We start from the raw sequence: 14,604 nt of genomic DNA, 5'->3' as shown, positions 1-14,604 counted from the left end.
GGGTATTCATTGGAAGGACTGATGTTGAAGGTGAAACTCCAATACTTTGGCCACCTGATGCGAAGAGCTGACTCACTGGAAAAGACCTTGATGCCGGGAAGGATTGAGGGCAGGAGGAGAAGGAGGTGACAGAGGATGAGATGGTTGGATGGCATCACCGACTCAATGGACATGGGTTTGGATGGACTCCGGGAGTTGGTGATGGACAGGGAGGCCTGGTGTGCTGCAGTTCATGGGGTCGCAAAGAATCAGACACAACTGAGCAACTGAACTGAACTGAACTGAATCCTCAAAACTTGACAGGCTTATCAAGAAAAGATGTAATATATATAAGGGCTTCAGGTGGCGCTAGTGATAAAGAACCCGCCTGCCAGTGCAGGAAACATAAGAGACGTGGGTTTGATCTCTGGGTCGGGAAGATCCCCTGGAGAGTGGCATGGCAACCCATGAAGTATTCTTACCTGGAGAACCCCAGGGACAGTAGAGCCTGATGGGCTGCAGTTTAGGGTCACAAAGAGTTGGACACAACTTAGGCAACTTATAACACAGTATGTATAAAGTATAAGAGAATTTCTGACACATAGTAGATACCCAGTAACAAGTAGCTGATATTTAAAATTTTTATTTGAAGTCTAGTGCCTGGTCCTCTGTATGTGTTCAGTAAGTGGCAGTTCCCTTGGTAAAAGACCCATGGCTAGACATCTCTCAGATCTCCTGATCCTGTCCCATGCCTTCTCCATTGTACTCATCGTATCATGATAATATTTCCTCTTTCAGAGCTCTTCCAGAACCATTATCTCATTTGACAATCATAATACTTTTGTCTGGTAGGCAAGATTGGCACTGTTTTTCCCATTTGTCAGGTAATGAAATAAGGCTAAAAGATATTAATGGCTTACCCAGACTAAACCACTAGTTTTGGGCTGAGCCAAGGAGAAAATTCAGATCTTCTGGCTCCTAACCATTGTTCTTCCACCTGATTTCATTGTCTTTCAGTGGTCAGATGAAACAGACTTCAGTTCACTGTGGGTTTGTGTTTTCTTTTCTATCTTGAACCAGGGTGATGGTGGCTCTTAGGCAGAAAGTGGGTTAGTCTTTTTACTTTTAAAACAATAATTGAAAATCTTCCTTTTCTCTCATAAGGGATCACAGGATGGTATCCTATCGTTTTCCCAGAAGAGGGGGTCCTGCCTCATGGCTTGGAACTCATGCAGAAGATTGTGGGTGGTCTGGAGCTTTCAGTTTCCTTCACCCATCCTGGAGACAGAGAGCGGGTATTAGAAGCTGCTGAGCTATTGGGCTGGAGCTTTGAGAATAATCTGAAGGATTCTGTCAAGATGGATGAAGAGGAGCCAGCCACTGTCACCATCTCCACCCCAAGGCTCTGGCTGCCCATCCATTGCGTGCTGCTTGCCGGCCACAACCACATTCATAAGAATACATATTGCTACCTCCGCTACAAGCTGTATGATCAGGAAGGCTTTTGGACCCCTCTCAAGAAGCCTAAGGAATCTACAAACAAAAAGCAGGTCATGGTTACCTTCAAGGCATCCAAAAGAGCAGAAGTCACTCGGAACCCATCACTGCTTTGGTACTTCAGAGAGGAGAGGTTAGAGATCCAAGTGTGGCGGGCTTACGGCAATGAGAGTGTGGAGAGGCCCCACCAGACAGACAGCTGGATTGGCTCAGCCTATGTGGACTTGACCAGACTTGGGGAGAGGTCAGCAAGGACGCTCACTGTCAGTGGTAAGTGATGAACAGCCTTAGCTCTTGTGGTTTGAGCGCCTCTGTTCTGTGACAAGCACCATGTGAGATACCCTCTCTGACATTATTTTATTTGGTACTCCCAGAAATCTATGAGACAGATATCAAACTCATTTTTCAGTCATGAAAATGGAGGCTCAGGTAGATTGGGTAAGGGCCCAAGGTCACATATTAGTAAGTATTCTGTCCATTATTGCATGTTGAAAGATTAATAGTAATTTAGTAATGCTTCTTGAGAGTAAAGAGATTTCTGAAAGAGGTCTGCTTTAAGAAGGGCATTATCTAGTGACATTATACCTTAATGGAGCCTAAGGTATATTGTCTAAGATCTAAGAACTGGCTCTGAACTTTTGTAGCCTTAAAGTACATCCAAATTCATCAGATTGTTATACCTAACACAGTGCCTAGAACACTAAGTTCGCAGTTAATACATGTAAAATAAGAATGAGTGAATTTAATCCCATGTATAAGAGCCTATATGATAATCTAAAATGTTAGTTTTTAAATACACTGAGAAGTGTACCTGCTAATGAGATTAGGATATCCTTTCTCTCTGGTCAACACATCTTAGAATCAGAAAATCTACATGGTAATTAACTGGTTCACAAGACAGAAAGGAAAAAAATAGTATTTTGCAAGTGGCACTATGGGTGCTTTTCTTTCAAGCATTTGCTCTGTATTTGCTCTATGTACATGACCCTGGAAATTCAAAAGATACGTCAAAAATAGTTAATGAGCTTGTTGTCTAATGGGAGAGTAGAGTAGTAAATACATACAGTGAAGTGTAAGAACTATGAAAAGGTATTCTCAGTGGCCCTGTGGGAGCACAGGGGCACAACAGATCTTTGGTCCAAGGATGACATGTCAGTGGAAGTGATGCTTGACCTGAGTTTCAAAGGATTTAGAAATAAGTCAAGAAAAGGGGGAGAAAACAGTTTTCTAAATGGGAACAGCATGGGTGAAGGCACAGAGGAGGAAGCAGCCTGATACATTCTAGGTCTTGTAAGTAATTTGGTGCTGTTGGATCACAGGATATATAGGTTGGGAAATGGTGGGGAATGAAGCTAGAGAGGTGAGCAGGAGGATTGTGTGAGAAGCCTCTTCTAAGCAGGAGAGTTTAGGCTTTTTTCTCAGAGCTATGGAAAGCTATTTTAATGAGTTCTGAATAGAAGAGTGACTCAGCTTTACTTTATAGAAAAATAAGTCTGACAGCTATGCTACAGAATGAATTGAAGATGACCAGACTAGACTCTTTACAAATGTCATATTTATAAACCTTAATATTCCTGTAAAGTAGTTTTCCTCACTATACAGTTGAAGAAACTGGGTCACAACCCTATCTTAGCTCTGTTAGCCTTGTGCTCCTACGCTGTTACTGAGCAGGTAGCCCAAGCTAAAGGAGGACTGAGTATCAGGGTGATCATCCTAGATTCTCTGATTCTGTCTGGACCCAATAGGTATAATTATGACTCTGGTGAGCACCTCATCAAATGCCGTGTAGAGTCACTTCAGAGAGACTACAGAAAAAATCCTTGAAGTATGCAGAGCTCACTTGAACTAAAGTTCATAAAAATAGGCTTATAACTTCACTCTGCTGAAGCAGGTGGGTTTGGGAAACTGAATATAGATTTAAGGATCAGAACTTGAACATAAACAATTATTTCCCCACTCCCCCACTCCTGTCAGCTTTTTATCCACTTGTAAAAGGGCCTTATACAAAGTGTAGCATTTTATGTTTATTGAATGGGTTGCAATCAGTTCATCTAATCATCCATCCAACCATCTTTCCAAGTACTATTAAATTTCTTGAGGATAAGGATTTAACAATGTTGCTTTTGGTATCTTCCTTTCTATGACTTGCCCTTATTTAGTGCCTGTGATAATCCTCATAATCTACACATTGCATGGGGAAAAAACAGGTTGCCTAAAAACAGAAAAAGACAGGGAAGACTTTCTCTTATTGCAATCTGTGAATCAGTAAAGTCCATTTTCCTGAATTGTTTATTGTTGTTCAGTCGCTAGATCATTTCCAACCCTTTGTGACCCCTGGACTGCAGCAGCACATCAGGCTTCCCTGTCCTTCACTGTTTCCTGGAGTTTGCTCAGATTCATGTCCACTGAGTCTGAGGCTATCTAACCATCTCATCCTCTGCTGCCCTGTTAATTGGAATGAGTCTTATGAAGCAAACTTTGAGATTCTGAAGAAACTATTAGTGCCCTCTGCTCTATAAATAAATCTCATTTTAATACCCAGCAAACCAGAAAAGTTATATCCCTGGGTTTAAATCTGCCACTTATTGGAAAAGTCATCTTGCCAGGTTACTTAACCCCTCTGAGATTCTAGCACATGAAAAATACTCAATATAAAAAAGACAACAAAAAAAAGAAAAAAGAAAAATACTCAATAGATACTCCCTTTTCTTTTTGCCTCCTGCCACCACCTCTTTCCCTTACAAATGATCTTCAGGGCTACTGCCAAAACCTATTTATTTGGTGAAACAGGCTAAATTGAGCATCAAGTCAGATTCCTGATAAGAGGCCTAAGAAGAGGAAACAGTGGGACTTATGGAAGAAAAGACAGGCTACTCTTGATTTCATCAAATGTTAAACTTTTAAGAGACTCCAGAAGTCATTTAAGTCTAGCTACCCCCTCTGCTCATGGATTCCTTCTATGGCAGCTGTGCCTGATAGTCATTCAGCTTTGGCTTAAAATCCAGCCTCTCACTGCTTTCCATTATTTCAGATAGAGTTGGGGGGTTGCAGGGGAGACAGTAAAAACTCTCACAGTGTATATTAACCCCACAGTTTCTTTTGCAAATTGGTATGTTAGGGCCTGTGGCCCTACCAAACAAGAAAGGACCACAAGCACCCTCAGTGAACATCTCCAGGTTTAGAAAGTGTTCCTGCTTGCCTCGATTTATTCTCCTCCATCCTCTTGCAGGTGTTTATCCCCTATTTGGACGAAACGCTTCCAACCTCTCGGGAGCTGCCTTGAGAGTTCATGCAGTTCTTTCCTCTCTTTCTTCACACCCTGGGCCCACTCATGAGCTGGACTCCATGGACTGCAGCAGCCACAGTGAGTCTGAGCAGGTCCCCAGAGGAATTGATGAGATCCAGCTCTCTCCACCACATGGCCACCAGAAGTCTCCAGCCTCCACCCAGGTCCCCTGCAACACCACCACTGCTGAAGTCTGCCCAGCCCAGGAGGGCCCTCCTGAGTCAGATGGAACTTTCACAGTCAGCATTCTGGTAGAGAGAGCAATGCACTTAAGCTTGAAAGGTATGTTCTTCTCACTTATCTATAAATAGGTATCTGACTCTGCAGGCTACAGTCCTGTCTTCATAAATCTTTCTAATCATGACAGGGTCTGGAGGAATTGCTAATCATCTTAATCAGTAATAATTATATTTCTCAAGCCTAAAGGTTTAATCAGTATGAAAGCCTTTCTGAACCTAAATGGACCTTGTCAGTTATCTTAATTTTGTATATCATAAATTCCTCAGTCCAGAAACCAGAGTATCAACTTAGATACACCTCTTTTTCTTTTTCACCATCAAATCCTCAGATCCATTAAATTGCTGTGTTTCTGAAATTTCTGTTAGATCTCTACCTTTGTCTCTATCCATACCAACTTTATCCCTCTTCAGTATAGGGCCAAGGATTCTTAGCACTGGATCCATAAACCCTCAGGAATCCAAGGATTCAAGTCAGGGTAGATGATCTTGGATAGGAAAATAATTACATCTTTATTTTTATTAACCTCTAACTAAAATTGAGGCTTTCCAGGTAGCCTAGTGGTAAAGAATCTGCCTGCTAAGCAGGAGATACGGGTTTAATTCCTGGATCAGGAAGATCCCCTGGAGAAGGAAATAGAAACCCACTCCAGTATTCTTGCCTGGAAAATCCCATGGACAGAAGAGTCTGGCGGGCTACAGTCCCTGGCATTGCAAAGAGTTGGACACGACTCGGCGACTAAACAGTAGCACAGCAGCAACTAAAATTGAACATTTCTTCCAATTGTGAGTGTAGGCAATAGAGCCTAGTAATATTAACAGTACCTGTGATGCTGTCAACTATAGAAATCACAGGTATTTTCATATCCCATTTTAGTTACTGCAGTTATCTTGGAATGTCGTTTATTCCTGTCATTACTGCAAAATTACAGTAGTTATTAAACCAAAGTAATTATTAAACCTAAAACTTAATCTTGTATATTAATAAAACACATATATTGCTGTGTCCCAATTTTTTAATGTTTTGGTAACTTTGATTTCTTTGTAATCTTATGTATTTTACATTATTCATTTAAAAAAAAAAAAAAAACTACTACTACTAGAAGCGGCCCACAGACCTCCGCAGATGGCCGGAGTGCTCCGTGGCACGAAGAACCCCTGCCCTACATTTTTCTCGCCCTCCCCCCACTTTTATTCAGCCTCGTAATCTCTCCTAAAATTTCCCCTTTTGCCATCACCCTTCTCTTTTGCCTGCTTAATTCCAATTCCTCTCTCAAGACTCAGCACAAACTTCACCATTTACCAGAGTTTCCTTGATGTAAGGGCCACGACCTATTTGCTCTCTTAGCACTTTTGCCCTTTTTATCATAGCGTGTATTGCAGTACATTAACGCTAACATTATTTGCATGATTTTCTTCTCTACTAGGTAGGAGCTATTTAAGAGCAAAGACCTTATCTCATTCATTTATTCATTCATTAAGCAACAAAACATATTCTGTTTGCTGTGTGAGCACTGTCCATGGTGCTGGGGATAAAGCAGTGAACAAAATGACAATAATAGCACCCTTATGAAGCTTACATTCTAGTAGGAATATATTCAGCCCTGTATTTCCAGGCAATAAGTTGTGTATGTTTGTGACTTTGAGCAGTTATTGTCTCTCTGTGTCTTGAATTTCTCATCTGTAAATGGCTGTGGTTATCAGTTCTGAGATGTGTGATTATTCTGAGAGCTACAAATCCATAGCTTTGTGAGTCTAGAAGATTTCAATATTTATCTTCTTATTTGGCCTTCCTGCTTGGCTCCTGCAGATTCTGTATTGCCTCTGAGTTTCTGCTGTGTATCCTTATTACTTTGGAACAGAAACAAAATTCACGCTCACAGTAACTGTTGTCTGTCTTTTATTTCTATTTCTCCATATCCATACTACCAACAGATGTTACTTCCAGAATTACAAGCTTCTACAAAGACCCTGAGGTTCTCAACCTTCTCATCACCTTTGTGTGTCAGAGACCTTGAAGCATTCTGTCTCAGGACAGAATCTTCTCCACATACAATCTTGCTGTGCTATATTAGAGATACTGAGGTCCTGTATGAGTCACAAAATTAGGAAACAATTTTCGCTTTTTGACCGTCCTACCAATGCATCTGTGACCGTCCTACCATCTGTGACAAGTCTGATAAGGAATGAGTTTAAGGAAAGCACAAAAAAGCCTTGATTTTTGCAAAAATTGTTTTGGTGTTTGTTTTCACATTGAAAATAAAATTTAATGTGCAAAAACATGGTTATGTTCCGTTTTAGGGGTTGTCTCCATGTTGCAAAAAGCAAATATGCTTGTAACTTCTCAGTTAGACAGCAAATTGCATTTTTTAAATATGGCTTGACAATTAGTAGTAATTTATTGAGCATCTCTTTGTAACAAATTCTATTCTCACTTTTGTACATTAATTATCTCACTTAATCCTTACCACTGTCCAGTATTCTTGGGCTTCCCTTGTGGCTTAGCTGGTAAAGAATCTGCCTGCAATGCAGGAGACCTAGGTTCGATCCCTGGGTTGGGAAGATCCCCTGGAAAAGGGTAAGGCTACCCACTCCAGTATTCTGGCCTAGAGAATTACATGGACTATATAGTCCATGGAGTCACAAAGTTAGACAAGACTGAGGGATTTTCACTTTAATCCTTACCACAAAGGATTATTTTATGAGCAGATTACAGTACATACCCATTTTATAAATTAGGAAACTGAAGCTCACAAAACTGAAATGACTTGAGTTACACAGTTGATAAGCTCTACAGAGCTGGAATTTTAATTCTAAAGCCTGACCTAAAGGAATTAACTTCACCTAAAGCCTGCGCTCTATGGTCTAGTGCACAGAGTCTTTACCATCCTGCCTCTCAGGATGTATTTATCAGTTTATCTGTGTTTATCATTTAGTCCTGCTTACACTCTGTATTACCAGGGTAATTGTGTACTGTATGTCCAGTCCTGTGCTTATGTTGCAAGAATGGTAGTTCAGTTCAGCAAGCAGTAAATCTGTGCTAGGCCAATGCCAGGTACAGAAAGTGCAGAGCAAATGGCACGCAGTTTCTGTCCTCTCAGAGCTGATAACCCAGATAAGGGGATGTGATGAATTGACTTGATTTAGAGGGGCCGTGGACACAGTGGTGGCACCATGGTGACTTTCTTTCCCTTCTAGTCATAATATATAGCAAGCCAGTCCCTGGCTCATGCACCTTTCTTTTTTTTTTTTTTTTTCATGCACCTTTCTTAGCCTAGATTCCTTTCTCCCTTCCCCAGTTACCAGTTACCAAATTCTTGCCAGCATCCTGCTCCATCGTTTTGTTCCAGCCATGCTGGCCTCTTTGTTTTTTCTTGAACGTATAGGCAAACTCCTGCTTTGAGGCTTTTGAATCTGATGTTCACTGTGTGCCTGGAACATTCTTCACTTTTGTCCTGGCTTTACTGAAATCATTGACTCAGCTAGACCTTCCTTGGTCACCCATCTAAACTTACAGCCTCACCCAACAATACCTGTCCCTTTTTCCTGCTTTATTTTTGTCTATGGCCTTTAAATAGTGTATTTTGTTTATCTTCCATCTTTCTAGGAAAAGATTAAGTCCTATAGAGACAACAGTTTTTTGATTTATTGACTGCTAACTCCCCAACACCTCAAACTGTGTCTAACACATAATATAAGCAGTAAATGTTAAATGAGGAAGCAGATGAATCTGAGACCTTGTTCAAATGCCCTTTCTCTCCTTTTAATATGTTCTCTGCTTCGCCTCTCCTGCAAGAAAGTTGCTTATATGGAATTTAACAGAGGATAAGTTGCAGGGATTAGATTCATTCAACAAATAGGTATTAAGTTCCTGCTGTATCCAGCACAAGGCATAGGATCATGTCCTCTTACCCAGAAAGTTTTATATCACCTTTTCTCTATTCTCACTGCTTCCTTGCATGTTCAGGCTTCAGGAACTTAGATTAATGGGATTGCCCTCTCAGTGATTGCTGTGAACAGTATTCTCTTTCAGTATCTTCTTCATTCTACTACTGAGATTATATTGTCTGGTCAACAAATGTGACCTCATCTCTCCAGTTAAAATACTTTGTTGACTTCAAGTCACTGCAGTCACAGTGGCCTAGCACACAGAGTACTGCCATGTGGCCTAATCAGTCTTTCCAACCTCATCTCTCACTGTTTCTTATATTAGGCAATTCGCTTTTTGCCAGTGCCCCATCCTCTATCATGTTACCCTTGATCGTGGTCTTTTCTCTACCTGGAACACCTTCTCTCTTATTCAGTGAACTTGCTCCTCATCCTTTAAGAGTAAACTAGATGATACTAACACTTTGCAGCCTACTGACCACTCTATTAGTAGAAAACTTTCCTCTCTGTTCCCAAAACTTCCTTATTCCACCACCATCCCTACACAGGTTTCCTCCTTCATATCACTTATTACTCTGTACTGAAAATGTTTCTTAATGTGTCTCTCCTTAGGCTGCCTGTTCCTTGGGGACAGGGACTGTGTGTTTATTCCTGTATCTCAATACCTGTGTCTTCATGATGCAGCTAAGCAGGCATAATGTCCTTTTGTTTGTGAATACAATACTCGCTGCCTTACTCGTATTTCTGGGATGAGTTACAAATCTGTAAATCACTTGTTATTTTGCCTCTTTCTGTTTAGCCAGGGCAGATTAAGCATCAGAGTGGACACTTTAAGAGGTCTCTTGTCTCCCAAATCCTACTCTCACAGTGATAGGCCCATATAGTGCTTCCCCTGCAAATATTGATGGTTCACTCAGACCCTGTGCTGGGCCCTGAGTGTACAGACTTGTGCATCATCTCTCTGAAATGTGCTTCCAAATGATGATATGATAGGAAGACTTCTGGGATGGAATTCAGAAGACTGGCTTCTGGCCCTAGCTAAGTCATTAACTTGTATAGTGACTTTGGGCAACCCATTTCTCTTTTCCTCAATTGTAAAATGTAATAGATAAGATCATCTCTGAGCATATGGAGCTGAGGGCAGCATATCCCACACTGTAAGTCAGCTATAAATTGCCAAGTTCTTATGAAAATCCTGTGTAGATGCTTCCTTAATATCCATATTGACTATCCTGCCTTCAGCAGTGTTCTCAGTGTGTCTGTCCCTCTCATGCCTTAGAAGCGTCTTCACTGATGAAGGAAACAAATGACTCTTTAGTGCAAAGCTGCAGGCAGAGGCTTCATAAACAGCCCTGAATTATGCCTTACACCTGAGACAGTGTAGTCCCCACTGTGGTCCTGGTTCTGAAATACAAGAATTTCTTGGATACTTTTGTTAGAAAAAACTCTGAAAAACCTTCAAGAATCAGCTTCAGTACTCATAAGATTTGTGTACTTATACTAGACATGACCAGTATCTCTAGCCCTGCCTTACAGATGAGACCATCAAGGAACAGAGAGGTAAAGTGATTTGAGGTCATTTAAATTATACCCAGTGAAAACCAAAACCATCTTCGGTATCATCAGCCTTTAGAGGCTGTCTTTCAGCTACCCAGGCAGGGTTAGGGGTCCTTCTGCATTCCCATAGCCCCCTGTGCTCTTGGTATAGTCTTTATCTTATTGTATTATAATTATCTGTTTGTGTCTGCCTCCAGATCAAGAATCAGATCTGACTCATCTGTGCATGTAAGCCACATTGCAGGTGTCAGTTAATGATAGCTTAACAAAACTGAGCTAAGTTTTTATTAATGTACAAATCTGGGCATTGCTTGAGGGAAAGTTTCCATCTATTGACTCCAGGCCAGAGGGAAAGCTTTTCTTTTAACCAGGTAGAATTAATTAGAAGTATTGCAATGGAATATCCCTGGAATAGGAGTTAGGAAACCTTCAGTTGACCAGATGTGTGACGAGCAAGCCACTTTACCTCTCTGTTCCTTGGTTGCCTTGTTTGTAAACTAGAGATAGAGACACCATCTTATGTGATTATCAGGGATGTTATCAGCTCAAATTTAGTGTGGATAAGAAAACTTATCCACACTAAAATAAGGAGTTATGGGACTTCCCTGGTGGTTAAGATTCTGAGCTGCCAGTGCAGGAGGCACTGGTTCAATCCCTAGTCAGGGAACTAGATCCCACATGCTGTGTGGTACAGCCAAAAGATTTTAAAACTTAAAAAAATAAGGAGTTATTACTTTAATCCCATTGGAGGAATTATACCATTTTTGATGCATAAAACTACTACTTTCCACACTTAGGTGAAACACAGGAAATTCAGTGAAGACTCTTAAACGGTAAGGGTGGCTCATCTCAAGTCCTCTTAACTGCTCTCAGCGTGTGTCCCAATTCAATAGGAGGTATAGCTGTTTTCATCTCGGCTACCTCCAAAAGTGTTTCAGAACTTGACCTTTCAAGGAAGGTAAACAGGCCCAGCCAGATTTCCAGCTGCAAGGGGAGAGCCAGGGAAACCTGATAGACTTGCTCTCCCAAGCTGATTTCTTTATCACCCGCCTGTTTGGCTGAAAGGAGTATCTCTGTTCAAGACTGAATAAGGAACAATTTTTTTCCAAAGTAGAAATAGTACTTCTGTTTCACGGCCTCTAGCAAATAGCAGCCTCAAAAGTAGTGAACCTAAAAAGAGAGGGTTGAGGTATGAGAGAGAGATCTGAGCAGTATTGGTAGGTATCTAGCATAGAATTTATCGTAGGTAATTATCAAAGTAATTTGAGAGTATATGCTTCTGATGAAGCAACTTGATGCCCAGAGGGTCAGAGTGAAACCCCCAATATATCATGCTAAATGAGTGCAGAGTACACCGGAACCGAGAAGTCCTGTCTCTCAGAACTCCAGGTGTCCTCTCTGCTGAGCTCTCTCGGCACTGCCCTGAGCAGCTGCTGCAGTCCTCTGCAGGTGCACACCACACACAGACAAGGCCGCTTCTCTCTCTTCTTCTCCCTTTGTGTCTCCCATTTTTCTTAGTAGGTCTCAAGTTTAGTAGGTCTCTCTTCAACCCTGGCAACCCTCTCAGACCAAGGGCAGCAGGGAGTCTGCAAACCATTCTGAAGAGCTGTGGGCCTACTCTGTGCATTTAAGAGACTCTTAGTTTAGTGAGGGAAACATAGACACAGATTATTATAGAATCTCCCTTGCTGTGAGGATTTGTGACATTTTATTGGAAGAAATCAGTTGAGAAACTTGAGACCTACTTAAAAAAATGGGAGACAGAGGGGGCTGAGATTGAGAAAGAGAGAAATGGAAGCTACATCAGGGAGAGTCTAGTTGCCGGAAAGAACTCACTCCAGCTGTTTAAACAGAGAGAAGTGTAATGTAGAATGTTAAGGTACTTCAAGGTACTGGAAGGGCTCCGGGAGTTGGCTCTAGGCTAAGCTTCAGGAAAGAACCAGTAGATCTTTTAAGGTAGAAATAACAGCGCCAACAGTGCAGTCCAGGGATCAGGAAATCATCTCTGTTACCATTGGGCCTCTGGGGACCCAGGGACACAACCCCTGAGCAGGAAACTCAGTGTCATCCTTGCTAGTAGCAAATGGAAAAGGAACGTGTCCTCTGCCTCCCGTCTGCCTTGCAAATCTGTTATAATGGCATCTAATACATAGAGACCAGTATGTATCCATCTAGCATAGCAGAGTCGTGACCGTTTCAATCTCTACAGTAAAGGAATACAAAACAGTAAACGTAAGTGAGGGTGGATGCTGAGCAAGTCAGTCCATGTAATACTGTTAAGTTTCACGAAAATAAAAAAAAACTTTTTAAGACGATAGCTCAGTAGATAAAGGTAATACTAGTGTTATTCTGTACATTTCACATTAGTAATTTATTGATTTCTATTAGCTAATCTTTGATTACTACCATTTTATTAGAATCATTTTTTTTTCCTGCTCTTTCAAGAATATGCTTGTAAACTGGTTTGACCAGGTTGTAGCCAGTCTGTCTGTACCCTGGTTTTTTTCATCTATATAATGAGAATAATAATATCTTCCTCATAGGTTTGTTGTAAGGACTAAATGAGTTAATACACGTATAGTTCTTAGAAAAATGCTGGCACACAGCAAGTGATATATGTTATCTACTACTATTATTTTTAAGGTTATATACTATGTGACTCCATCTATGTGATAATTTTTTTTATAATTTTTTAATTTATTTTTGGCTGAGCTTCATTGCTTCATGGGCTTTTCTGTAGTTGCGGTGAGCAGGACCTCCTCTAGCTGTAGTGCACAGGCCTCTCGTTGCGGTGGCTTCTCTCGTTGCGGAGCACAGGCTTTACAGCACACAGACTTCGGTAGTTGCCGCTCATGGGCTCAGTGGTTGTGGCCCGTGGGCTTAATTGCTCCACAGCATGAGGGATCTTTCCAGACCAGGGATCGAACCCATGTCTCCTTCGTTGGCAGGCAGATTCTTCACCACTGAGCCACCAGGGAAGCCCTGTTATTTATTTTTAATCCTTACAACATCTGAGGAGATGTTCAGTACCATACACGTCGTTTGAAGACGGGGTGGCCTAGTTAGGCCTTGCCCAAGGTCACACATTGCCAAGTCACACAGAATGTGTGTGGCAGAGCTGTCATTGATCATCAGACTTTTAAGTCCGGGTTCTTTGCAGTTCTATCTTTTTCCTCTTAATCCAGTGTTTTCCATCATCCCACAGAGTATAAGGAGATGGGAGAAGTTGTTTCTTGCTGGATGATATTTATGAACTGAGCCTTGAAAGAACAGTTTCAATAGCAGAAACATTTCAGACACAGGGAATAACTCAAAGATCCAAAGGTAGAAGATAGGAATGGTTCTTCTTGTACCTGTATAATGAGAGGCTTCCAGCACATTCTTTTTTGGTAGCCTAAAGTTTAGTCACTTCACTGTTTCCTATTTCAGGGAGCCCCTTGACACAGCGGAAAGTATCAATACCCAGTTGTTGTGTATCCTTTGTAACAGCTGATGAGCCATCTCCTATCTACACCCAAGTGGTGGAAAACACAGATTCCCCCATCTGGAATTTTCAACAGCAGTCAAGGTTTGTATTTTATGATGTACCATCAGCCTTCCAGAATCTGCTTTCTATTCCAAGAGACAGACTCAAAGTGAGGCATATAACAAGACACTACAATACTGAGCAGACTTGGAGAATGCTTTCCTTATCAAACAATTATTTAATCCTAGTGCTTACGAATTCACAGCTAGTGGTGGTTTAAAGCTTTTGTTGTGTGTTTTTTAGCTCTACTCAGTACAACTCAAAAATTATTCAGTGGAGTCCTCTTATTTGCTCTGCTGTATTCTTGGGCAGTGGGAATTAAAGACAATGGATTAAAACAGTCCCTATAGACACCTCAGCTAAGTGTGAAAGAATGTATACAAGTTATCTAGGTGAAGAAGGTGGAGATCTCCGGAAAGGCTGTAGATTATGCATCTTTGGGAAAGATTTCTGGTGCAGTAGGAAGAGCCTAGGCTTTGAAACTAGAGAGACTTGGCCTCCAACCCCATCTCTGTCATTCACTAACTGTGTGAACAAGTTACATAACATTACTGAGCCTCAGATTCATCATGTGTAAAGTTGAGGTAATTTTTACAGAGTTATAGTGAGGTCCAAATTATATGAAATTTGGAAAT

The 14,604-nt window shown here is 41.2% G+C and overlaps 1 protein-coding gene across 6 annotated transcripts in view; it reads left to right on the top strand.

Annotated features, from left to right (window-relative positions):
• The window catches only part of C2CD3 (C2 domain containing 3 centriole elongation regulator), a 118,781-nt gene that overhangs the window by 67,062 nt on the left and 37,115 nt on the right, over positions 1-14,604 (top strand). For all 6 annotated transcript variants that reach the window (XM_061150019.1, XM_061150027.1, XM_061150052.1 and 3 more), the window contains 3 exons: positions 1,144-1,746; positions 4,706-5,044; positions 13,873-14,011. In XM_061150019.1, coding sequence (XP_061006002.1) covers positions 1,144-1,746; positions 4,706-5,044; positions 13,873-14,011 — 1,081 coding nt within the window. The remainder of the gene's footprint in view (positions 1-1,143; positions 1,747-4,705; positions 5,045-13,872; positions 14,012-14,604) is intronic.

This window comes from Dama dama, chromosome 1 (genome assembly GCF_033118175.1).
Source record: "Dama dama isolate Ldn47 chromosome 1, ASM3311817v1, whole genome shotgun sequence".
In the NCBI taxonomy this organism is placed as follows: domain Eukaryota; kingdom Metazoa; phylum Chordata; class Mammalia; order Artiodactyla; family Cervidae; genus Dama; species Dama dama.
The sequence above is the reverse complement of the archived record's forward strand: the minus strand, read 5'-3'. Positions and strand labels throughout refer to the sequence as shown.